Here is a 27,685-nt window from a genome sequence, read left to right as displayed (position 1 = left end):
GCGCTCTTCTTCTCGTCTGACTTCCTCTTCAGTTGCTTTTCATCTCCCTCATTCATTCACTCATTGTCTCTTCCCTCTCACTTTCAGGGTGTTGGTGCTTTTTTTGTAAAATGTTATTTCCTTTCATGCATCAGTTTCTCTTGTGACAGAGTTTGTTTTACTTTCTTTTTCTTTGCATCCAGTTTGCAGCTTAATCTGAGTTGTTTTCCACCTGATTCAGTCTTTGCCTGCTGACCAGTTTACTGTTTTGTTGACTCTGTCCCTGCAGCCACTCATCTTTTTTTCTTCATTTTTAAACATCCATCATTGTGTCCATCATGTTCGTCCTGTGTTGTGCTGCTTGTCTGTTTTTTTGGGAGTGTCTGACCAGCGTTTCCAGTCGTTTGCTGTGCAGGAAAACTGGTCTGTAACTGTTCTGTTTTTCTACTCAGGTTTCTACCTCGGCCTCGTTTGCTTTGCTGCTTCCAGCTGTGTTTTTGATTTTTACCTTCTTGTTTTTCTTATATCCTGCTCTCCTCTACCTCTCCCGAAGTCCCAAAAGATTCTGTCTTTTATTTTTCAGTGTTACGTCAGTATTTTCTGTTCGTGAGTTGTGGGAAAAGATGATAACTATGAACACACATGCTTCTGTCCCACGCAGCGTGCTTATAATTGATGCAGATAGACGATTAAAAACGCTTGTGTTTTTTTAATCAGAAAATCACATAAAGATTTTGTTGCTGCAGACTTTTCTTAATTTAACATGTCGCAGGCCTCGCTGGCTGATTTAAAAAGGACGACACAGATTTAGACCTTGTTGATTTATTAATCTGTGATCAATGACTGTATTTCTATCAGTTTTTATTTCAGTTAGTTTTTAGTTTTTGTTTTTTAAGTCAGTTTAGTTTACAGAGGGAGTTTGCTCGTTTTAGTTGACTTTTTATTATTATTTATTATATATTTATTATTTAATAGGTTATTAGTTTTATTTAGTTTTTATTATTATAATATGGGGACATTCGTCAGGAGCAAGATTTTGTTAAAGTTCAGAATAAGCAGCACAATACAAACACAACACTTTGTGAAGGCAGATAACTCGGTCGTGTCGACATCCCAGCCTCAATAAACACATGCGCTCATTCCTCCTCGTGCTTCTAGTGTTGACAAATTTAATGGACAAAGACTAAAAATAAAAACGTTTCCTGTGTATTTTTAAATGTATCTTTAATTTCTATCTAATTCTTTATTGAGTTTGCTAAAACGTTTGTTTTTTTCACATCTAGTTTTAGTTTTTTGTTTTTCTGGCTCATTCACTCGTATGAATTAAGACTTATGTGAGTATATCTGTAAACAAACGCTTACGGCTCTTTACATGAGCCCGGTTATTATTATCTCCATTATCACGTCACACAGAAATGTAATTTACAGTTCCTCCTGGAACAGAGACGACTCCTCTTCAGTTCTGCTGATAATCAGATTTTTGTGTGTCTGTTTACTGTGTTTTTGAGATCAAATGTGACATTCTTGAGGATTGAGAAGATAACGATTCCAGCTTGGCCATGAATTAGGATTTTTATGGTTGTCAGTTTTTAGTAGCGTTAGGACTCCAGGGCCAGACTGTAACCGTGGCAGCCCTGGCATTGATTAATGTGCGCTGTCCTCTATAAATAAGCAAAAAAACAAAGTGTGCACCCTCTTCAATAACTTCCCAATTAGATAAATAACTCTTGTGATCAAAATGTCATAAATAGGATCTTTTGGACTTGGGCTTGGCTTTTTTTTCTCTCTCCCTCTGCTCCTCTTCATCTTCGTCCCGCTCCTCTTTCTTCTTTCTTCCTTCTCTCTTTCCTGGTTTCAGTCAGTTTGAGGCCTGAAGTTCAGACCTGACGACGCAACTAACTGGATTTCTTTTTCTGTCTTCGTGTCTGTGTCACCGTCTCTCTCGGGCAGAGCGGCTGGAGCCCCTGGATGCCGGTCATCGCAGTGATGGTCGCCGTGACGGCAGCCGTCCTCTACCCCAACCTCTCCAAGAGCAGCTCCACCTAGGACACACACAAACACAACACACACACACAGAGCGCTGTGAGGAGAGCATCACTGCTTTACTTGTATAAAGTCTAATTGTACATAATTGTAGAGGGAATATAAAGGTTGTGGTTTCTACAGAGGATTCAGATGCTTCTTGGTTTATTTTGTTTTTGTGTGTTTTATTTTTCTGCGGCGGAGAGATTTGTTTTTATTCTCGGCTCTCTCTCGGCTGTGGTGGGGGCTTTTTGGTTTTGTCTCTCTGCTGATTTCTGGGTAACAAAACGTTCTCCAGCAGGCCAATCTTGACGTTCACACCCGTCCCGTCGTACACCAACGGGATGGAGTCGAACGAAACACTTTCCAGCAGCTTCGGTCCAGTCGGGGGAACGTGATCCACGTTCATCACTGAAAACAGGCGGGTGTGCGGTTTGCTGAAGGAGCATCTGCAAACGTTTTGACGCTGCGGTCAAGTTTGTTTCACCTTCAACACTGAGGAATAGCTCCTCAGTGTCTGTACTGAGAAACCTGCTCATCCTGCTCGCTAACCACCTCCAAATTCAGCTTTAATTTTCATAATTTAAATCTTGAAACCAGCTCAGTGCTTTCACCTGCATCCTAAAAATGTCTTGCTTTCTCAAAGCAATATGATTCACTTTTGGATAATAACTGCTCATAGTTGCACCACTAAGGCGTATTAGAAACTGTAATGACAACGGCCCTCACATTTGCTACAAATCTTGAGCCGCTGCTGTTTTGATGGGCCATCTGCCAAATTCAAGTTTTAATAGCTTCAGTATTCCAGTTGATGATATGCCGACATGGTGCATATTCTTAAGAGGCAATATGTAACAATTTTACAAGCTAACATGATCGTTATGTCAAAGACGTCCATATATTGTGTTAAAAGATATGTACTGAAGTTAGCATGCTAACCAGCTAGCTGAGGGTCTGAAAACCTTTTTCTCCCAGCAGTCTGAAGCTCCTGTGCTCCCCCCTAGTTGTCCAGCTAGCTGCACAGCTAACTGAGCTAACACGACCCAATCTTTGGTACTGACGACTGCCATGATATACATTTTCTTTACAAGTGTATGTAAACATTTGACCGTGACTGCATAAACAGAACACATTTAGCAGTAGTTGGCAGTCATTCTGGTGATATGCTGCCCCCTGTTTGTTGGGAGTATGAATTGTAATTAAACGCATTTATTTTTTAAAAAGCAATACATGCTTTTTAAAAAACAAATGTGTTTAATTAAATTATCCCAAACTAACAAGTAGTCACTTTGAGGCAGGAAGTGGATGTCATTTTTTATCCTAAATTCACACAGCGTCTGTCCTCAGCTCACTGCTTGAATAAATTCACAGTTGAATTTGAATCTGCAGAGTATTTTTTTCAAATAATCGATAGTTCAGCTTGTAAAATCTGTAAAATTATCCAATTAATTTCTTCGTCTTGTCCAATTTGTTTTTTAAATTGCTGTCACTCAAACAAAGAAAATCCTCACATTAAAAAGTTTGTTGGCTTCAAAAATAATTTGATTATATTTTCCAAATATTAAAATAAGTTAATTATTGCAGCTCAGATAAATTGGCTGGAGATTGCGGTGCGTTCAAAGTCATTTAGACAAATTACGTTTTAGTTAAAATTCAGAAGAGGATTCCAAGGATATTGTTTTAAATCCCGTCTATGTTAAACATTTCCCTTTTACACAGTAAATCACATCAGACTCAACATCACATTTCAGCTCTTTATCTCAGAACACTAAAGTAAATCCACTTTAAAATACTGCGTTGATACTTCCTGAATATCACCTTCCTAGTAAATCTGAATTGAGGCTGTTGGAGAACAAATGAAGCACAAACGGTGATCGGATCGGTCCTGTCCTGAACTGGGTCTGCTGGAAAGTGTTACAGGTTTCAGGAAATCCTGCTCTGTTCTGTTCTGGTTTAAGTCGGCCATGTTGGACGTCTAACATGGTGTTTTTCTCTGTGTTTTGTTTTTGTTTTGTTTTTTCAGGGGAGTCTGGGGTCGGGGGTTAAAACTTGAAGCCAAATTATTATTAAAATAAAAATCTGATTTATTTTCTTTCCTTTAATTTCACACAGAAAAAGGGGGTCAAAGTGCCTCTGATGTAACTAACACCACAGTTTGTGTATGTGTGCGGGCGAACGTGTACAACCACACACACACACGCACACACGCTTTCACTGATAGACACACACAAACGCACACACTTGGTTTATTCCACTGTCAGAAGTCTGAGTGTTAAGAGTGGAGAGAAGCTGGACTTGGTCTTGTTTCTGTAGCTTTTTCCAGAGCTTTCACCTACTACTCATGGCCTTCTTCAACCACGAGTCAGCTCACTTGTCACAGAGTTGGTACAGATGAAAGAAAACAGAGCTAGCTCTTCGTCAAGACGGAATAATGACTCCGATTTTTGTGAAAACTGATACGTTCAGACGCCAAAATCTGACTGATGACATGAGACATCTTTGATTTCTATCATTCTTCTGATATAACACGTCTGTAAATTTCAGGAAAAACACAAACTTTGATCTGGCGCCATCTTTAAGAACAAAAATGACATTAAAGAACAAAGATGATGTGAGTCTTTAACCATCCATCCTCTGAAGTAACGAGCCTCACGCAGCTGCTGGTGAGGCTAAAATGTGGAAGTCCAGCGTCTCTCCAGACAAACTCTGAAAACACTTCAGACCTCTGCTGAAATGTTTTTAACAGACATTACAGTATTTTGTGTGTGTGTGTTGGTGACCGGGGGGGGGGGTAGGAGTGTGTGTGTCGGTTCACACTCTGGACTCTTGTGCAGCGTTTGTCATCGTCCGTGTACTCTGTCTTGTCTCCGTGTTTAAGAAAATAAAATAAAATAAATACAAACAAATATTCCTGATGTTTAAAGAGAAAAACACTACAGTACAGAGAGAGAATTGTAAAATAAAATGTTATTGAATGATGTGCTACTAGACTTATTTTGTTAAAATTGTTTAGAGATATGAGAGGGAGCTATGTAGAGGATGACGATGATGATGTATTGATGAATATGCAGAGCAATGTTTGGATTAAAGTTGTAGCAAGCTGACCCACCAAACCGGCTTCATTTTGTGCTCATTCCTTCATTCACAGAGCGGAAAATTAAAGTGTTATATATAACACTTTAATTTTGGTGGACTTTTCCTTTAACCCATGATTGAAAACATCAATGTTTTCAATCATGGGTTAAAGGAAAAGTCCACCCAAAAATAAAAAATCTGTCACCTGAAGCGTTTCTGGAGCTTCACAACAAAACGGCAGTGTAGCGCTCTCCTAAATAACGGAAGTCGATAGGGACTTGATTGAAACGTAACAAACAAACACTGTAAAATGGCTCCGGACAGCTCGTCTCTGGGGCCCACATTGATTTGACAAGACGTTATGTTACACCATTTTTTAAGCTGGAGTCTTCACAGTAGCTACCAAGCTAAAAACCTTACTGCAACACGTCTTCGTGGCGAGGGGGTAAATAAGGGAAATGGGAATCGGTGTGGCAGCCGTGACCACCTTAACTGAGATAAACTCATGACACAGTCCCACACTGCATGACACTGAAAATGTAATGTGGAACCTGCAAATCACAGGTACTGCTCAAATCTGTCTGGTCCACATTCACATAAAAACACCCACAGAGGACAAATTCCTCATCATTCACCTCTTTTACTGCCAGATACACTGTGTGTGTGTGTGTGTGTGTGTGAGCACCATGTGGAAAAAGCATTGCAGGGGTGAATTTTTATGTTTGGGGGAATTTCACTTTGATTTCTATGAGCAAACACTTCACCACTAAGGAGCTGAAAGGAGGAGAGTCTGAGTAAAAATGCAGTCGATTGCGAGATGAGAGCGATGCCTTCAAAAAGGGTCCAAGACCGATCTCGAGCTCAACACCACAGCGAATAGAGATGAAATCTTAAATGGAAGATTTTTATTGTTTTTCAGTGATGGGATGATTAGATGATGAATAAAAGCTCAAGTTTGGGGCTGTGAGATGAGAAAATGGAAATACTAAAGTACAAGTACCTCAAACCTGCAGTAGAGTAGAGTCCTTAGTTAATCTCTACACAGAGAGAGATGTGATGTAATACAGACAGAGAAAGAAAGAGTACACCATTAAACAGGCCTGGACCTGTGTGTGTGCGCGTGCTGTGATGTTAGCTGAACGTCTTCACACGACAAACAGGCATCAATCATCCAGCAGGAGCATGAGGTCATCTTTACGAGACGGTTGAAACATGTAGAAGGAATCAGCGCTGAGCTCACAGCTCTGAGGCTCTTTGTCATAAAGTCTGGTGTTGAATCAGAAAAATACGTCTCAAACAAGGTTTTCATTCTGACTTGCCACTAAAGACTTAAAGTATTCAATTAAAAAAAAAGTTCATGTTGAAGAAAAGCAAGGCATTAAAATATGACGAGCGTTGATTGATGTTTAAAAATTCGAAGCTTGAGGCGAGAAGTCTGCGACAACATGAACTCATCTGTTTAAGGATCTGTTGTTCTTGTGATGAAATATATTTACCCATGCTTCGACATTTAAGATTACATGATAAGAACATGAAGTCAAAGATCATCTTGTATCCTTAAATGTGACCAGAAGACTGAATTTGACTAAAGCCAGCAGGCTGTTTAACAAAGGGAGCGCCTCTTCTCCAGGAAAGGAAAGAAAAGGAGAAGAAATATGAAGCATGGAAGAATAAAAATGACAAGAGCACAGTTTACAAAGTCAAAATTATGATTATGACTTTGTAGGACAACTTAAAAAAGTGTGTGTGTGTGTGTGTGTGTGTGTGTGTGTGTTGAGACTTGTCATGCAGGGTTGGGTCGTTCTGTCTGAACATCAGATTAAAGAGTCTGACTTCGAACAAGCACAAACGCACTTTGTTCACAGTTCAGGTCTGAAAATATGAAGCTGATCACGTCAAACTTCAAGATTTAAACCTTTATTGATCCAACGGTGAAGAAGTTCAATTAGACAGAGACACAAGGGAACAAACTGTGTGTAGGAATAAACTAAGAGGGAGAAAATAGAACAAAATGTAAAGATACATAAAGTTCCTGAGATGTACAAACAGTGTGTACATTCATACTGACTGTTCGTATATACATGTGTACATGTGCATTAACTTTATTGATCGCGTGAGTCAGAAGGTGAAAACAAACAACGAATCAAACTGCAAATCACAGAGCAGATCAATAATTCAGCCTGACAGTGACGGAGCTGCTGATTCACACAGAAAACTGAAGCTTCGGTCATTTGTCACGTGAGGATTTGATTATTTTTTGATGAGGCTTGTACTTTTTATTGGACAGAAAAGATTTTACGTTTTTAAAATCAATCAATTAATGGAGAAAATGTAGCCAGTGTAAAAAGCAGTGATGGGATCTAAGTACTTCTAAGTTCAATTTTGAGGTACTTGTACTTTATACTCTACTACATTTTACTTTTACTCATTGTATTTATTGTATAACTTTAGTTACTAGTAACTCTGCATCCGAGCCATTTTTTGTTTTAGACCACATATTAATTTGATAAATGTAATTTAATTTATAGGCTGATAAAAAAAACAAAAACAAAAAACACTGATTTCATTAATCACAAGTAAAAAACTTTTACTTGTACTTGGATACTTAGACTTACTGCGTATGGTAAAGTATGGTTTTGGGTACTTTTTACAACACTGCTTGTAATGTAGTATTCTTACAGCATTGTATGAGTATTTTTTACTTCAGTAAAGGATCTGAATACTTCATGGAGGCCAGTGTAAAAAGTATAACAGAGTGTGAAGAGAAGAAAATGGTCATTTAGTTGAATGAAAGCTACAGGTGAGGAGAGTTAAATCCGGAGGGAGGCAGTAATGCAACATTAAGGATACCAACTTTTGTTGGGCCACAAAGAACAAAGTGGAACATTCCGAGCTTTGAGAGCAGCACCTGAACGCCTCAGCAGCCAGTCAGTCTCAGTGAGGTTGAGAAAAACTTCAAACCTCCTTCAGGCTCCGAGGAAACAACACGTTCACCGGACCACTCGGTCACGTTTACCCGCAGTCCGAACCAGAACCGTCACAGAGTATCGCCGAGAAGAGCCGTTCAGCATGCCGGCCACAGAGAAGGACCTGGCGGAGGACGCCCCGTGGAAGAAGATCCAGCAGAACACCTTCACCCGCTGGACCAACGAGCACCTGAAGTGCGTCAACAAGCGGATCGCGGACCTGCAGCTGGACCTGGGCGACGGCCTGAGGCTCATCGCCCTGCTGGAGGTCCTGAGCCAGAAGAAGATGTACAAAAAGTACCACACGAGGCCCAACTTCGGCCAGATGAAGCTGGAGAACGTGTCGGTGGCTCTGGAGTTCCTGGAGAAGGAGAACATAAAGCTGGTCTCCATCGGTGAGTAACGGCCGGCTCCATTCATTCGTCTGGCAGTTTCCCTCAAGCCCCAGACGCCACCAAAAGTAATCAGACTACACACGGACAGGGACGATTACATTTATCATGTTTCTCGTCCCAGTAACGTTTTCCTCCCAGTTTACAGCCCAAACACTCCCGTTTTCTGTCCTGGAAAAGCACGAACTGCCTTTAATAATCTGGCACTTTAAAGTTGAATTTGTTTTCCCACGTGAACGCACATATTATACATTATTATAAATACTTTATTTTTAATCAGTTGGATCCACTCTTCAATTCGGCATACATGTAACACGCTAAGAAACTACATTCCTTGAGGTTTTATGAGTGGATCACGCCGTCGCTGCCGCCCACCTGGCTGCGTTTAGCTAGGTGTCCGGCTGCGCTGGGAATCAAGAGGAAAACCACTTTTAAAAGTTGATATCTTAATGAAGTTAAGGCTGCTGGCTGTGTTAAAGTAAATGGTGATCCAGGAAGTTTCTGAACTTACTTGTGTTTCATAACAATGGCTCTGTGCTGGAGCCGGAGACCAAAGTTCAATCCCTGCCGTTGTCCTTTCTTTTGTGTGGAAGTTTCCCACATTTCTCACCACAATGTTAACTCAAATTAACCTGTTGATGACAGTTTATCGCCTGGCATGAGCCATTATAGTACTTAGATTCAACTTTAAAAGAGATTTATTCTGATTTTGGTCAGTTTGGGTCCCGTTATCTCCTGTACGTGAAGCGTGACGAGAACTCAGTGCCAAACTTCATTTAAGAATTGTGTGATTTAACGTCTCCTTGCTAATCTTGTCGTTACAAAAATCGTAAATTATTTTGTTGGAGTATCTAAAGAATTTGCATGTACTCACCTTCAGTTCGGCGTACACATAACCCACATTCAAGCCAGTTTTTTAAAATTAATAATCATATTTGTGTCTCACCTTATGTGAAGAGCTAAACCAAATCACCACTAAAGTCTTCAGTTAAGTGTGGATTAGTTTGTGAAGCAGTCAGACCACAGATTGGTTCAGCACTCATTACTGATGACATTTATCATGTTGTCAACAGCAGAGATTAAATTGACAGATTTCTGGATGGAGTTTGGCATGTTGTGGGTGCAGAGTGTCTACATGACAACAGCAGAGTGTGTTTTAATGAGCAGGCTCCCACAGAGAGGGGACACACCTGTGGTAATGAGCCCGGCTGCATGTGGAGAGCTCAAGTCTCTCAGTTTGTGTGTGAAGATGAAAATATTTCACCCTCCAACCCTAAAAACACATCATGTCGTTAATGTGGTTTGTCAGCTGCGATGAGCCTCCACCTGCTGCATATTTCTCTTTAACAAGCTGCTTGTTGTTGAGTCCCAAACACAATTAGTACACAGATGATTTTAATTAATGCTGTTTGGCTTCCACACACTCGGGCTGCACAGGACCGACTGCGCTATCAGTTATTTTCCTGAATACTTGTTCTGCAGATAACAGTCTCTGTGCTGAGTCACTGAAGTTTGTGAGAAGTTTCAGGTGTTTTCCATTCACGTCTTCATTAAACGAAAGAAGGTTTTTAAAGTAAAGTTGTGTGAGCGGAGATCTTGCAGGTTGGCTGCGTCTCACAAAAGTACACAAAAGTCATACTTGAGTTAAAGTAAGGATGTTGTTTAAGCAGTTTCTTTAATTGATGGTAAGTTGCCTTAACAATCGATTATCGGTTGATTATTAATAATGTATTGAATACAGTATGTTGGCTGTGTTTTAACCGCTGACCGATATACTGGTAGGCTGATATTATGCGCTGTAGGAGTCGACCGATGTGTTATTGTCAGGGTCGATGCCGATTATTCGTAACCATGGAGATCGACATCCGACAATTTTGAGGTACTTGAGTATTTCCTTTTTCTGCTCCTTGATATTTCCACTCCACTAAATGTATTTGTCAACTGCTGTTACTTAGTTACTTTATTCAGTGTTGACTATTACTCGTGACATGTAACCAATCAGATGATGTTGTGGGCGGGACATAGAGTGAGACCAGAGGGGAGAAAGGACGCTTGCATCAGAGCCGAAGTACTGCATTTTTAAATTATTTATTTTATCTGCAGTCTGACACAAAAATCACAGAATATTGGCCCCAGATTATTGTCCAGGGTGATAATCAGTCGACCCCCTGAGTAAAAAGTAAAATATTCGCATCCAAAATGTCGTAGAGTGGAAGTGTGAAGTGGAAGAAAATGGAAATACTCAGGTATAATTACCTCTAAATAACTAACTCACTGTAAGTACAGTACTTGCGGAAAGGTACTTCACCATGTCACAAGAGTTTGATGGCCACATCTGAGGGATCGTGTGTGTGTATACCTCCTAAATATTAGTCTTGGCATCAGCCCCAAAAAATCCAACTCTAGTTCTGACGAAGTCTTGTTCACAGTCTGCGTCCGACTGCGCGATTATCTTGTTTCAGGCTCGTCAGACTGTGTGATGAATGTCTGGTGAATCATGGAGCTACAATGGAAAATGGAAAGAGGAAGTCTGAGCAGAGGGACGTCCTCAGGTCACATCACCAGTCTGCACCGCTGTTATATGTTCAACAGAAAACAAGCTTTTGTTATAGAGCTGGTAAAAAACATGCAAAAATGGTGCTGACATAACGTCCAAGACTGTGTATCTACGTGCATTCTGCATCACCTCGTGCTGTATCCAGATTACTTGGTTTGTAGTCAGCGGCCGTCGCAGCAGTAACATGTGGAGTTTTGACGTTGTCTGTGTTTGGCCACCAAAGCTCTGAATCGCCCGTCGTTGCACGAATCTCACATTAAAGTTTCATTAAAGTAGGGATTACTTCATCCAACTTCATCTAAGATCACAGCGTTCGATATACGACTGAGGATTTCAACACATTTCTTGGCTGGACACTTTCTTTTTCTCTCACAGCTGCCGACTTTCGTCCGGGACTGTCTAATATCAGTCGTTCACAAAGTGACGTGTGATCATCAAAATTGTTTTTAAGAACAAAAACAAAACGCAATGTTCTTTTTCTGCCTCTTTTTGTTGCTGCAAACCAGAATTTGCCAACAAAGCAAACATTTAACGCCACTATATCACTGTTTGTTTAAACGGAATTTAAATTGTCATGTCAGCTTTAGTCGAGGTTTTTGTTTTTGCTGTATCGGACATCGTAAAACACGTTTGCATTTAAGAAGTCGGATTTATTTAGTTTGCTTCCAAAAACAGTTTTTAGGGAACGTTTTTATGCTCTACAGAGCTACATGTGTTCTGGGGACCTTATTTTCCTCTGAGAACAGCTTGTTTATTCAGTTATGGAAAAAATACCTCATTAATATTATAAATATTAAAATTCTGAGTTTGAATTTCCTCTCCAAAACTACACAGTGCCTCTTTTTAAAGCAGAAATCTTGATCATTTACAGGTTCCAGCTTGTTAAATGTGAGGATTTGCTGATTTTCTTTGTCATTTATGACGTTAAATGAAGAAAAACTCTTTTTTTTCTTCTTTTCACAATCTATGTTATAGACTAAATAATGCACAAATGAATCGATAATGAAACGATCGATAGTTTCAGCCCCACAGAGCTGATGTGAAGTGATTCTGGAGATATTTCATTCTTAGTTTTCCGTCTTTCTGATAATTTAAAGGAAACACAGAGCTGCATTCATTCGATCATTCACAGATGTGGTAAACGAGTCCCGCTCTGATTCTGATTCTAGTCTTGTGAACTTCAGTGTGACTCTCCTTCTTCTCCTTCTTCTTCTGTGGCGTTTGTGCCAGTGCAAGTATCCAAGCATGACGAGCTGCATCCGTCCTCTCTACCCGTGATCTCTTTTGTTTTCACTGAACTACAGGAGGGTGTTCAGGACGTGACTGTCTGCGAACGCAGCCTCGGTCTGCAGATATCCGTTTGTGCAAGCTCTGCACTCCTCCGTCAGCTGCTCCGTCAACAAGCTGATGGAGCAGACCACACCTTCACACTGTCGTTTTTGTAGGAAACGTCTCAGGCCGTTTATTAGTGACATCACCTCAGGTCTGTGGTCAGACGAGCTCTGTTTGTGGAGGGATGAAAACTTTCAGAGCTCATGACTCTTGTTTCGTGTCCTTTCATGTGATCTTCAGCACTCTGACTCGTACTTTTATTCAAAATGATTTCATTCAAAGTCGGACTAAGACAAAAACTGAGGTCCAAATACGGCCTCAGCTCATGAGTTGTCTGTTTTGTTGAGTTCGCTTGAAAATCCAGACAACTGTTTTTTTAGATTCAACAGGAGCTTTTCTGCTTTAATCAGAAAAACTGAATCCTTTGAATAAACTATGAAACCGTCCTGAGACACTGGAGCTGGTCGGTGTTCGGTGATGGCTGTGAGCTGTGAGGTCGGAGTGTGTCCAGTGATGTAAAACTGTGGAGGCTTGATTTTCCACAGTAGGGAGGAAATGACTGGGTGGGACACACACACACACACACACACACACACACACACACACACACACACACACACACACACACACACACACACACAGTGAGGCAGCACCGGTCGTGTTTCAGCTCTCAGAGCTCCAGACAGATCAGAAAACATCGCTAGGGGTCGTTTTTAAAGAAAATATGAATGAAACCTTTTTATATTTATATTTCTGGAGACTTAAAGGAGCAGACTGTAGTTTTTGAATTAATTCAAATCCAGAGTTTTAATATTTACAATGTTAATGAGACACCTCAAATACAGGTTTCAGAGGCCTCATCTTGTTTGTAATATATGTAATATCCTGTTGCATTGTTACTTCAGTGCAGCAGCTCTGAATCTGACGCTGGAGTCTGCACACTGTGGCAGCGATCCAGAACGTTTACACAGGTAACGTTACTTCGTCAGATACCTCACCTCCACGACAGACAAACGGAGAGAAGGAGAGCGTGGGAAGGAGATGTTTGCTGATGAAACCCGACGTCTTCTTTTCAGTTGTGTGTGTTTGTTAATGGTTAGCCGTGGCGTGGGGCCCCTCAGGGAGGCCCCCCGGCTTTTGTCTGTAACACACACGGAGACAGAATGAGGAATATTTTCAGCAGCACATGTGTCGAGTTAAAGACTCGGAGATTCATGATGTTTTTATTTAAATTCATTGAGCAGCCTACAGTTTCTCTCTTCAGCGCTTCCTCGAGCTTCAGACTGATTGTTCCTGCACTCTCTGCTGCTTTCACTGTCTGCTGGGAGATTTGAATGTCATCCTCGACATTTGACCCTTGTGTTTTTGTTGACTTTGGCTTTACTTTTTCATTATAGCCCTCTGTGTTGTCTGTAAAATTAACTATTTTAAATATTTTGTTACCCTTTTCTTTTTGTTAAAACCCAGTACCTATGAAAGTATAAGGTGCTAACCCTCTTTCGCCACAAACTGTGTTTGTGTATTTGTGTGTTATACACAGAATATATACAAAATAGCACATTTTTTGTTATTAAACACTTGGGAAAAAGAAATGTACGTAATAGAGGCAGGATATTTTACAGTACAATATTAGACTTTATTGTCGTAAATGAAATTTGTGCACTAAAACAGTAAACTTCACTGGGAATTTGATAATTATAAAATCACCCCAAGCATCATCTTCTGCATGTCCAAAAATGATGCATTCAAATATATGTTCGTTTTGTTTGTCAAAAGTCTTGTCAAAGGCATACGTGTCATGAGGTTACTTGTGTTTGGGATAACTCCCTGTTAGCCCTCAACTTATTTTGGATTTGTGGAGGTCGTGCTGCATAAAAGCACTGTTGACAACCCTCAGACGGAGCAGATGAAATCTATCTGACCACATTTCACAGCTGTGGTCTCCGTAACCCCAAACAGAAGCAAGCGAACATCAGCAGCATGTCGTCAGTTCAGAGTAGCTGATAAAACAACGTGAAGTGTTCTGAGATGTTTTTAAAAGGATGAAAAATAATATTTAGGTCAAATAAAGTAAAAAAAAAAAAATCTGATCTGCTCCTCCTCATGAGCGAGGGAGCTGTTAGCTTCTCACACTGCCATGGTTCACGTGGGTGTATGGGTGTGGCATTTGTGTGTGTGTGTGTGTGTGTGTGTGTGTGTGTGTGTGTGTGTGTGTGTGTCATCTCCTCCCTGCTTCATATCCACCAGCTGTTTGTTCCTGATGTAACTGTAGCTGAGGATCAACCTCGTCTGTCACCTTCTGCTGTTTCTGTCTGATAACCATCATGTTACGTTTGTAAGCAGAAGATGGTTTTAGTTTCATGTGTGTGAGTTTGATCTTAACTGTGTAGAAGTCGAATCATTTTCAGGTTTCTGACCTCCTTTAACACTTTGATGCAGCTTCACCCTGAAATACTGTGAGCCCCTATTTTAAAGACTTACCGAAATGGTCCTTAAATGCATCACAGTTGTGTTGAAGGTGGAAAATCAGCAGCCTCAGTGACTCTCGAGAGACTTGCATCGACACTTCATCACTCTGAGATTGCAAAACCCTATATGTTTGTGTTTAAGCTGCCAGTATGGATGTTGGCCAAGGTGTTGAGCGGCAGGTGTGTGCGTGTGTGTGTGTGTGCGCGTGTTGTATAAAAAGGGTGTTGGCCATCCGCTTGTGCAGACAGGTGTGTTGCATCACCGCCGAAATTGAAGAACAATTTCTGCCTGCTTGTGCCGGCTTGACAGGCGCTGATTTTTATAATTTATTAATCAGTCATTATCGGAGGGAGAGGGCGCTGAGTGCTGCTCCAGTTTCTTTGAATCCGTGTTTATTCATTTTGTGGCTCCTTTTTTGGTCAGAGAAACGGGCTGTTAGCACAACGTTGCACACGACATGTTAGATTTGTCCTGTCGAATGTGATGTTAAAGGGCAACTCCACCAATCTTACACATAAAAGTGTGTTTACAGGTCTTGTGGAGTACGGCTGCACATGTGAAAAAAGTAGTATAAAGTCTTTTGTGGCTCCAGAAGAAGCTGCATGTAATCTGATAAATTAAAGTGATGTCACTCAGTGATTAAGCTGCATTGTGGGTAATGTAGGCGGCAGGTTTTTCTTTTAAGCAGTCCACTGGTCTCACATTGCAGTCAGAGATATCACCTTTTTATTCCACACATCCTTACTCCTTTTAAAAACCTGCCGCCTACATTACCCACAATGCAACTAATATCACCTTTTATTGTACCATGGCGCTTAACGAGGTCCGTTGAAGCATGCAGAGAGGAACCAGGTGAGGACATGAGAACAGGCCCAACGGGATCTGACGCTTTCAGTTGTAACCTTAATTAGACTGTGACCTCATTCTCACACATGCACACACACACACACAGTCAGTTAACCTGTGGTACCTCCAGGCTGTGTTTTTGAACAGTGACAGTCGCTTGCGGTGAAGTGGGGCGTTGCCGTTGGGAGTTAATGGCCCAGTTTTTCACTGGAGTCAGTTTTAACCTGGAAGATATTTATTTATTCATTTGTGTATAAATGTATCTGTTACATTTTAATATGCAGTAGTGATTCAGCTTATTTCCACTTCATTAGAAGCTTTTTTTCTGCTCTCTGTTGCTCTGAACGCTCTGACACACGGTCTGTTTCGGCACTTTGTTGCTCAGAACACGTTTCTGTCTGGTTGCTTATTCCTGCTGCACAGGAAGTGATGATGATGATTCTTAGGCTGCTGCGTTTGGACTGACATCAGCACTGCATGAATGCCCCAAAACAAAATCACAGTCATCTGGCTACTGCAACCTGACTGTAAAGGTCTGTACAGCTGCAGGTTCAGGTCATAAATCTCTCCAGGTTCAGCTTTCACATTGTCACATTGTTTTTACATCTGATATGTTGTCAGAATATTGATTACCGCCACTTTTATAATGACAAAGATCACAAACGGCAGGTGTAGGTTATGAAGATGTGGACGTTTATCCTGCAGGGAGCCAGGTCTCAGTAACTGGACCTATTCTAGGGACTAAATGTCACAATGTTTCTGCCTCTACTGCTTTTATTTTGGCCGTTATTGTATTTAACCTTAATCTGACCTCCTCAACTTGCTTGCTGGAGTTTTTGCTTTAATGTGGCCTATCTCATATCATGTCCAGTGCCTGATCTGCTTAACCACAGTACATTTTATAGACTAAATGCTTAACTTTAAAACATAATTGGCAGATTAATCTTATTGAATTGTAGGGCAAAGGCAAAGTACAGGTTTCTGGTTGGTGTCAATGTGACAGAAGTAACCCCGCTTAGATACGATCTTATTGTTTTGTCTTGGCGTGTCGGAGTCCTTCTCCTGTTTGGAACGACCCGTTCTGTGTCACGTCAACTGTCCTCCATCTTTGTTTTTGTTGTCTTTATGCTTATTTCCTGCCTGCACCCGTGCCATGAAGAAGAACGCAAAACGGCTTCTAAAAGACGAAAACATTTTATTGTAGGCATCGTCATATCACACAGCCCTGCTGTCGTAAAAATATTGACTCATTGCAAGCCTTGTCTTAATGACACAGCTAACATCCAGACAGGTCGTGACTCACTCGTCTTTCCCTGTGACATATTAACTAACTGAGGTGCAGGGTGCTCCTGTCCTGCAGCAGAAACCACCACACACACACACACACACACACACACACACACACACACACTCTTGCTTTCACTCTCTCGCTCTCTCTCTTTCTCTTTCGGCCACTCGGTTGCCATGGCGCTGTGTGTCAACAGCAGTCTCGGTCCAGCTCGGCTCGTTGAACTCTGAACAGCTGATGGATGTTTGGTTTCATGTTTTCCTGAAACTCGGCTTTCCGTTTCTGTCGTGTACGTTTCTGTTGTGATTTCTGTGTCATGTCTTTCATTGTTTCCTCGTTGTTTTGTCACTGACGTGTTTTCAGGGAGTTTTCTTTCACTCACAAACTGGCTGACTGTTGTGTAGGTTGCTTTTTTTTTTAATTCATGGTGGTTTTTGTGTTGATCATCAAACAATAACAGCATTCACACACTAAGTCTTTAAAACGGGAAGTCATCATTGTTGTGTTTCTGTCTATTCAATGGTGTCTGTTGATCCGTGCGTGTCAGGTTGTTGAAGGCTGTTTTGTCTTCATGTTTTTCAAACTTGCTCGACTAGATGAATTTCCCTTTCCCCTTTTTTAATCTGTCTGCATGTGTAAAGAAGAAATAAAATTATAGGACAGTAGAAAAATTAAATACAAAAATAAAACACAGTCAAGAAAAGTCTTTTAAAAATGTGTGTTGTGATTAACATTGTGACTGTTTCAGAAGATCAGACAATCATTCAGTGTGTTAAAACATTTTTTTTGACATGGATGGTTTGTGCATGTGGCAGCGTGGTATGTAAACATTAATGGATAAAAAGCACTACAGGTAAAAATATGTATTTTTTATTTTGGGGTCAGCTGTCACAGACTGATCGCCAACAAGGGTGGCAAACATCTGACCGCAGTTCGAGTCACAACAGTGCATATTTGCACATGTTTTAAGGACACCTAGGGATATTTTCAAGATGTTTTTCTGGTGGCCACAACCGGCGATTCTTCACGAGAAGTCAGGCCATCGGCATCTGTGATTGTGTCAACTAAAACAAGTATTTGAACCAAACCTTGATGCTTTTCTAACACTAATCAAGTGTTTTTTGTGCCTAAACCTAACCAGAGCATATGCACAGCGTCGTGACTAGAGAGAAATGGAAAATTCAACTTAAACGGATGTAAAGCTGCAACATAAATAAACATTCAGCTTTAAGTAATCTGTGGTTTTGCAAAAATGGGGTTGACTGTCCCTTTTTTAAACATCAGTGAATGGAGAAACTATGTAAAATACATGAAAATAAAGCTTAAAAGTTATTTTTATGGCGACTTTCTGGTATTCACCAGGTCGTCCAGCATGAAACTATCACAGATAACAAGACGAAATTAAACTGAAACTGATTTGACAACATTGTTTCATCATAATAAATTATATTTCAGAGATAGTCAGCAGTATAAAGGCCAAACACACACACACACAGACACACACACACACACACACACACACACACACACACACACAGAAAAGTGTCAAGGTCGGAACAGAATAAGGTGCATTCCACCTGTTGTCTCGGCAACCCCGGTAAACAAAGCCAGTGATTGGCTGGAGTCCATCGGAGTGGGGGTGTGGCTTTGAGAGAGAGAGTGTCACATAACTTCAATGACCCAGAGCTGCGTTCAAGTCCATTGTGAAAGATGGGAGATAAGAGATGTAGGCGATGGCAGAATGAAATCTCAGAGCGAGAGTTCAAATACACAGTGTGAGGCGATCCAGACGGCCGTCCAATCAGCAGCCTGGAAAACAATCAACACTTCAGATTGATGTGAACGTCCACAGGTCCAGGCTTGTCGAGGCTGTGTTCAGGATCCTTCCCAAAGGTCCAAATTAAATCTGTTTAGCAGTGACAGATTCATTCCCTTGTCCACAGATAGGTGGACGCAGAAGTACACGATCACAGATTCATTGATCGAAAGTAAATTAAGTATTTTGATATTCGATTAATGTTTCAACATATGCTGTTTCCAGCTCCTTGAATGTGATGATTTGCTGATTATCTTTGTCATCCATGACAGTAAATGAAGAGTCTTTGGGTTTTAGACTGTTGACATTTTATAGATTAAACAATCATGAAAATAATCAGCAGATCAGTCAACGACGAAAATCACTGTTAGTCCCAGATCTTCTGTGAACACCATGAATGTATTAGGAGAACATGGCGCTCCACTTATTTCAATGAAAGCTGCTCACTGGTGAAGAACCTTCATGTGTCTCTTGTTTTTTGAGTGGCTCTCTGCTCTGCTACATGTGAGTGCACTGGGTGTATGTTTACGTGGGCTGTAAGTTTATGTGGATTGTGGGGGTTGTTGTGGGATTTGAATGTTATGGCGTGGATGTTCAGACTGTGTTTATTTATGTACATAAAGGATGAGAGAGCCGGACGCTGTACAGTAAACATGAACATAAACATGAACGTGAACAGAACGGACGGATCTGGTTCTGATGTGGCTTCACTGCTGGCACTTTGTTGGCAGCGACATAAAGAGTATGAGCCGAGTATGCTAACATGCTGAACCATGTTCACGTCCTTTGTTAGGCACGTCAACCTTCTAACATTTGCCAATTAACATAGCTGAGGCTGATGGGGAGGTCATTAGTTTTGCAGGTTTTTGGTCATAAACTAAGGTGACATTTTGACCTGATGGTAATGATGACAGTTTATCTTGAGTGGGACATGAATGCGTCAACAAGGGCTGCGGTGATTCATTGATAAGTTGTCAACTACTAAATTAATCTGCAACTATTTTGATAATTGAATAATCGGATTGAATGCTTGTTTTTAAGAAAAACAGGCAAATTTATCGCTTGGCCAATTATCTGGGCCAATATTCAGCATTTTTCCGATTATCAGTACTGGTGGGTTTTTTGTATATGTGTTGCACAATATTGCCAATTGCCGTTAAAATAAATACATTTATTTTGTGCTGATTTTGCTCTGGTGCAGCGTCCTATCACTATATTTAGTCTCCACTCTGTGATTTCCGTCGATGTCCATTATCTGATTGGTTACATGTCACAAGTAAAAGCCTATCAACACTGAACAATCTGAATCTGCAACGTAACAAGTAACTAAAGTGATCACATAATGGAAACTAAGATTTACATTTTTACTGCAAATGTATATCGGCTCCATCGTTCTCCTTGATTACTAATAATCAGTATCCCTGATTCCTACTTTTTTGGTTTCTTTACTTCTCTTGACAAACTGAATAAACTGAAAATCTTTGGGTTGTGGGCGGAAGTCGACACATGAAGACGTCATCTTAGACTTTGGGAAACTCTGATCAACATTTTTCAGCTGTTTCTGACATTTTATAAACCAAACAACTAATTGATTAATTGCAGAAATAATTGACAGACTATTTGACAGTGAAGGTAATCGTTAGTTGCAGCCCTAATGTGATCAGATTTCATGGCAATCCCTTTAACAATTATTGAGGCATTTCATTAAAAACCGCTAAAGTGGTAACATGATGGCAAGAGAGGAAATATCTGAGGATCCCGAAAGTCATTAGGATTTATCCCCTGGAGACCATAGATGAATAAAAATTTCACGGCCATCCGTCAAATAGTTTTGAGGTTATTTCAGTCTGGAGTGCGTCGATCTGTTTAGCACTTTATATCTAATGGTGGAAGAGATTTCCAGTCAAGTGAAGAAAAAACTTAAAACAATAATATGTCAGTGAACTGAAGTGCAGAGACGAGGAGGATCAAGAATCATTTTCATTTCCTTTGGAAATTGGAGCCATAAAGACTCTAATGTGCTCTTACATGCGAAGGTCTCCCTCGTCTATAAGTCATGGCTGGCAGGAGTGTTTGACTTGGCCATGTTCTCACTCACACACACACACACACACACACACACACACACACACACACACACACACACACACACCTCACAGCTCCTTCACTCCTGTTTTGTTCCGTCTTTCTTTTCTTTCGTGTGTTTCAGTTCTTCGGTTTCACTCCTCCAGGAGGAAAAACATCAGCGCTGCTGTCGTATTTATGGCTCCGGCCTTTGTTCCCATCTTTTCTTTGGTTTTACCCTGCATACGTTGTCACAGCAGCTCATAAGTTACGGTAGGACATAATAATGAAACACCCTGATAAAGAAGTGGTTTCAAAGTCCAGTTTCTCAGCTTCAGCTCCCTGGTTACGGCTTCTGTCGAGATGCAACCACCATGATAATTACAACCACATCAATAATCACAACCAGATCACGACTCGCGTCACCCACAGATACGGGCAAAAATAGAGAGGGTATAACCTCATAAACAGGCCGGGGTAGCTTTTTGCATTTTTCTTGCGATGTGTTGATTCTCCAGGATGGTTTAAGAGGAATTTAAGAAGCATGACTTGTGGTGTTGGAACGTAAAACACATTTTTGGGGGACGAGCAAAAAATGCTTCAGGTTACAACTTAGACTGGAAGAAACGGAGCTCGAGTCAAGACGCATTAAAACCATCAGTGCAGAAAACACCAACAAGAACCATTTGGTTGAGCTGATGTTTCCTGCAGAATCGCAAACACTAATCCAGCCCATCAAATACATCCTGTGAACGGAGGGTTTTTGTAAATATTAGGTTACTTTGTACATATAAAACTCGTAATTACTGCTCATGTTTAATAGATTTCAAGCTGGAAAACATGTTTACAGACATGTCAGTTGGCGACCATCAAATTCTCTGTCTATAGAGTTGTAAAATGATGGTTTAATTGTTCTTGTCCCATTTTTCTTTTGAAAAATATACTCCGTGTTATGTGACATGCAAACATAGGACTCTCCCAGATGATGTAACAATCCTGTAGGCTTATATTGTGGCTACCAGTTATTCCAATATAATTTGAAATCATGTGTTCGCCATCAGTTTGGTATGGTGGATGGTTCAAAATGCTACAGTACACATGAGCTTCGGTGCCAGTCGCTATGGAGAAGAAGCCAGTCAGAGCCGTGAATCAGAGCTGTCGGAAAATGCTTGACATTGAGTTTGTGAACGGTGACATAGTTGCTGAAATCATCCAAAATTGACACAGAATCCATGTTGAAAGTGATTTAATGTGAGTGATTTAATGTGCAGATCGTATTGGACCGTTCACTCCCACCTTTAGCAGCACTTCTTACACAGTTTAAGCTCTGTGATTGGATGTTTTTTGCCCAAATACAAGTCAGGAGTCATCGTTAACTTCTTAGTTTAGAAGAAGAAGAATCTTTTTATTTCACATGGTGAAACTGGTAGTCTGCATTTAGCCCATCCCGAGGGAGCAGTGGGAGCAGATCTTAGCCAGTGCCTTGGTCAAGGGCACTGACTGGAGAATTAAACTAATGTATATGTTTTGGTGGTGGGGAAAACCGGAGTACCTGGAAGAAACCCATGCACGCACAGGGAGAACATATAAACTGCACACAGAGAGGCCACAGCGGGATTGGAAACTGGGACCTCCTTGCTGTTGGCCGACAGCGCTAACCACTGCGCCACTGTGCTATTTTGAGAAGCAGATATTTTCTAACACACTTGTTAATATTTTTGTCGAGATTGCACGCTCATCCTACACTTGAAGTCACGAATGTGAGTCAAGTAACATTTCCGCTGTGTTTCCATCCAGTTTCTTCTTCTTTCCCCTTCGTCGTCGTCTTCTTCTTCTCCTACGTCTCTCAGAACTGAAACGGCTCATCGGTCATGTGAAATGTCGCTACGTCAGAACTTATTCAGATCTTCCACCATCCTGTAAGTGTATCGACTCTTTTTCAACAAAGACAAACTACCTCAAGCGAGAGTAAAATATTTTTTGTCTGTCTCCATCAACCTTTTTTTTAAGGAAAACTTCAAAATACGCTGCTGAATATGTTGATAGAAACACGACTATTGTCTTTTGGAGTTTGCCAGAACATGCATCGTATCACTCGCATGCAAATTGGTGCCATTTCTGAGTAGCTTAACTTATCCTGAAAATAACAATATACGAGATGCCGAGTTAAGACATGAAGTGCCTCTGCCACAAGCCTCATTCAGGTGTGACTCAACCATAAAGGAGCTTTCAGTCTGAGGAGGAGGAGGGAGGAGGAGGATAAAAACACACAAGGTGCACCACATTCTGGACCAATCAGCTTTTGAGGGCAGGTCAGCCGACACACTCTGATTGGACATCGATTAATGAACCTTCCTACTTGGACAATAACGTTTGTCCTAAAGCTGCAGCTCAGTGGCTACACACAAAGACGGAAAAATATAATCTCAGTGCTGCGTGGCAGGATTATTTCTGTTTGATTCTGACCTTCAAGATGTTTTATGTAAACATCGAAATAAAGTTTCATGTTTATCTTTTCACTCTATCAGCTCTCGTCCCACGCTACAAGGCTGCAGAGTGTGTGTGTGTGTGTGAGACACAACACACAGAGCCTCTGTGTTGCAGCAGAAAAGGTAACATGAGAGTGGCAGGGATATAGACTTTCACACTCTCACACACACACATACACACACACACACACACACACACACACCTCGTCTCTGCAGAGAAAGCTTCTTTGTTGGTTTCAGGTCTAAATGTTGCAGCTTTGTGCTGTTTTTCAATGTGAATCTCAGAAGAACAAATGTCACTCAAGTCCACTTTGAGAAACATTTAAAGGATTTATTCCACAAAGTCTCCGTGTCCATTCATGATGACCACACTGGTTAGATGTGATTTATTTATTTTTTTTATTAATGTTTGTCAGTGTCGGTCATTCCCAACCTCTTTGACTTGTGACTCGAGCAAGTCGTCTTTTGTTTTTGTACCCCTGGTCCTATATTTTTTTTCTCCTTCTAACTTGGCAGCTGGGTCGCGTAGCACAAAGCTGGGTATGCTTTAGGACAAAGATACCTCACGATGAACAAATTGTTACAGTGGTGAACGTCAGGACAGAGTTGTAGCAATGCTGCCCAGCTCCCCTCTTTCATCCAAATATGGTCACCTCTAGCACCAAATAACCGAGATGCCGACACTGTGATGCCAAACTCAGAGCAAGGCTAGCAGGCTTCCCTTTGTTTCCAGTGTTTGTGCTAAGCTAACTAGCCGACAGTGGTAGCTTCATATTTAATGGACACTCGAGTGGTATCATTCACCTCACTCATCATCTCGCCTTCTTCTTCGCCTTCTTCTTCTTCTTCTGCTTCTTCTTTTTCTCCTCCTCCTCCTCCTCCTCCTCCTCCTCCTCCTCCTCCTCCTCCTCAAAATGCTGTGCTTATTGTGTTAATCGGCTATAAATCCACCGATACCTATAAATAGCTGGGAATATAACATTCCTATAAATTGTACATTGTATGTCATGCACCACTAGAAATAAGTTTTGTGGTGCCAGACCTTGTGGAAAAAACCCTGTCCAACATACAAACACACTCACACACCTCTCTTTGTTTCCTCGTCACTACCAGCCGTCCTGTTGACTCGCAGCAGACGTTCACGTCTTTATGAAGCTGAATTATTGTCATCATGTCTCTGGTGTCATTGTGTTCTGGTGCTGCGCTGTCTTTGATGTCGGGAATGTTCAGCCTCCGTTGTCTGGTTGGAGATGAAGCAGACGTGACGCTGAGTTACAGACGCTCACTGTTCAAATATTTGGTTAATGATGATGCTCTGACTGATGATGAAGATGACAGAGACGTTTGACTCCAACAAAGAAACTGTTATGTCACTCGCTTACACACACAAACCTCAGACCTCTACATTTAACCAGCCCCACACTGCAACTTCCCAACACTCACACACACATACACCCTGTGGTGCTGAAGTGTGTGTGTTAGTGTGTGTGGTTGTGGTTGTGGTGAACTGAGAATTGTTCAGTGATAATCACCGTGGTAAACCTCCTGCAGCCTGGCTCAGCTACAAACATCTCTGCTCTTCTTACTCACTCTTTTTTCATCGCTTCCTCTCGCCTCTTTCTTCTTCTCTTTGTTCTGCTTTCTGCTTCACATCTCGGTGTCGGACCCGGAGTGCTTTTTTGGCACCGAGGGTTGTCTCCATCCCCTCGTATCCTGAAAAGGCTGGCACCAATTGGTCTGATAACACATATAATATTAATTGTTTATTCTTTGAGATAATTCCTGATTTAGACCGCATGTTTGATCATTTCAGACTTAAAAACCAAGGATTTAGTGGCATCTAATGGTAAGATTGCCCTCGTCTCACGCTTTGTCCATCCTGGGCTACTGTAGAAATATGGCGGACTCCGTGAAGAAGGACCCACTCCCTCTGTAGATTTAAAAGGCTCAATCCAAGGTATCAATAACCCTTCACAATCTCCAAAAGTTCCAAGTTGTCAGTCGTCTTGTTTCGTCTGACCAACAAACCAAAACCAAAGATCAGTTCAGTTTACGGCCACAAAAATCAAAGAAATGCAGCGAATCCTCAAAGTTGAGTGGGTTTACTCTTTTGTTTGTGTTCTGCTGTTCCTCCACTTTCTGAATGAACTGAAACGGGAGAGAAACTGAAGTCTAGTATACATTTAAACACACGGTATGTGATTTCTGCGACTCGGGGCCTCTGAAACAAACAGCAGTAGTAGTGTGGGATGATGAGATTTCTCTGGGTTTGAACATTTGTTGGATACATTTGAGATAACGTTACTACCCAACCCAACAAAATACATAACTTGGGTCTGATTTTTAGACGCTTTAAGCAGAAATGTTACATATTACATCTTCAAATATACAATTTTATGTTTGCGTTAGAGTTGATGAATATTTAATAGCGTTCCTGGAGCTTTTGAACATCAGTGACTGTAAATGCACTCTTCTTGTTCTACCTGAACACACCTAAATAAACTTCTCTCCAACCCTCCATCACTATCACCTCTCCTCTCTTCATCCTCCTCTTCCTCCTCGCCACATGGCCGGTCTGGTTTTGATGACATCATAGCCTGGGAACCGGCAGGGTGAGGTCATGCAAGGCTAAATGCTGCAGTGTGTTTGTCAGTGTGTGTCCTGTTTATGCGTGCAGACGTAATGCCAGATGTGTGTGTGTGTGTGTGTGTGTGTGTGTGTGTGTGTGTGTGTGTATGTGTGTTAATGACAGAGCAGCTCTGTGCTGGTTACTCAGCTCTCTTGTGGTTCTCATGTTTTCATCTTTCTTCTGCTCTTTCTTTGCATCAAACTTTGTCGAGCTCCGTCTTTCTAGTGGAAACTGGTTTAGTATGTAAGAGTTGTGAACATTTATTTCATGTGTAACTGAACTTACTTCTGTCCTGGTTCCTGATGTCCATTCTGATACTGCTCAACTTTATCTTTACATTTGATACTTAATGCTGCAATGATTTTTTTTTTTTTTAATCTTCAGATTATTTTCAGAATTGATTAATTGTTTAGTCAAAAAAAAAATGTCAAAAAAAAAGCCAAAAGTGACATTTTCAAATTGCTTATTTTGTCCAAAACAGTCCAAAAACAAATGACTCTGCATTTACTGTCATTAATGTCAAAGAAAAGCAGAAAATCCTCACATTAAAGAAGCTGGAACCGGCAAATGTTCGACATATTGGTTTGAAAAATGACTGGAACAATAAATAAAAAATGAAAGTAGTTGGCTTCTAATCTTCTTTTGATTGAGTAATCGATTATCTGACTAATCACACAAACACAGTGGACCACAGTGGGTTTCAAATCTATCTCAACCATAAAACAATCTTCCGCTCAGATTTCAAAATCACATCCGAGGCTGAACTAGGTCTGGCACCTAACCACAGCTACTGAACTCCTGACCCCCTTTCGAGGCCTGGTCTCGGCCCGAAATCCTCTGCCAAGGTTTCCCTGTCTGTTCCTAGAAGCTCTTTCACAAACACTGGACACTCTCCAGTTTTTATCATTTGACCCTTTTTTTCTGTTTTTTCTTGGTTCATTCACCTCTTTGATTCCTTGTGAATGAGTCTGCAACATATGAGAGCAAGTTTTTCTTCCTCTTTGATCTCTCTCTCGCTTCGTCTCTGCAGCTGCTTGAGTCCAACCAGTGACCAGATTAAAGAGAGCGAGGCAGAATGACACACACTGTATATCTCGCTCGCCCCTCATTAACCAAATCAAAGACATTGAAAGCCTCTTGCCTCCTTCTCTGTGTCTGTAATCTGGGCCTTTCTCGGTGGGATCGCCCCCTCTGAGCTGCTGCTGCTGCTGCATGACTCATGTGACTCTTATTAAGCGGCACCGTTATTACAGCAATGCATCATGCGATGATGTCATCAGTGGGTGCCACGGTTTGGGAGTGCCGACGTGATGCTATGGGGGAAGACTGCTGACTCGTCTGGAAACGGTTCACGTGTTCGACCTTGAAGGCAGACTTTTAGGCGATCAGTCATTTTTTTACAACAACTTAAACCCCCACAGGAGGCCTAAAGGTTCAGTTCACACAAATTATTAGAAACATACTTTCTGACTTGCCTCTTGTCATAGCGAGCCATGTCGATGAAATGTCTGCCTCCACCCCAGTACAAGGGTGGTGAAGTTCTGGTGCTCAGAGCATTAAAAATGAGATATGTTCACATGACTCACGGTAATACGCAGAACATACTATGAACTGTTGACACTAGAACTATTTCGTCAGGCGAAATTGGTTCCATCCATTTGCCTCTATTGTGTAGAGGACAGCTTTTACATGACCGGCGCAATTCAAAACATCTGAAAGTAAAGTTAAAGTATTCGGAGAGAGCTGACTGAGCTTCAGTGA

The 27,685-nt window shown here is 41.1% G+C and overlaps 2 protein-coding genes across 12 annotated transcripts in view; both read left to right on the top strand.

The window, feature by feature from the left end:
* slmapa (sarcolemma associated protein a) overlaps positions 1–5,114 on the top strand; it is a 58,597-nt gene extending 53,483 nt beyond the window's left edge. For all 10 annotated transcript variants that reach the window (XM_084348587.1, XM_084348588.1, XM_084348584.1 and 7 more), the window contains one exon: positions 1,930–5,114. In XM_084348587.1, coding sequence (XP_084204713.1) covers positions 1,930–2,025 — 96 coding nt within the window. In that variant the 3' untranslated portion in view covers positions 2,026–5,114. The remainder of the gene's footprint in view (positions 1–1,929) is intronic.
* Positions 5,115–8,013: 2,899 nt separating this feature from the next.
* Positions 8,014–27,685, top strand: part of flnba (filamin B a) — a 68,813-nt gene continuing 49,141 nt past the window's right edge. Inside the window, exon 1 of one of the 2 annotated variants that reach the window (XM_084348574.1) lies at positions 8,014–8,437. In XM_084348574.1, the coding sequence (XP_084204700.1) occupies positions 8,146–8,437 (292 nt within the window). In that variant the 5' untranslated portion in view covers positions 8,014–8,145. The remainder of the gene's footprint in view (positions 8,438–27,685) is intronic. The other variant, XM_084348575.1, reaches the window with a different exon arrangement.

The sequence above is a fragment of the Pagrus pagrus genome (assembly GCF_965226575.1).
Source record: "Pagrus pagrus genome assembly, chromosome: 3".
Classification (NCBI taxonomy): domain Eukaryota; kingdom Metazoa; phylum Chordata; class Actinopteri; order Spariformes; family Sparidae; genus Pagrus; species Pagrus pagrus.
The sequence above is the reverse complement of the archived record's forward strand: the minus strand, read 5'-3'. Positions and strand labels throughout refer to the sequence as shown.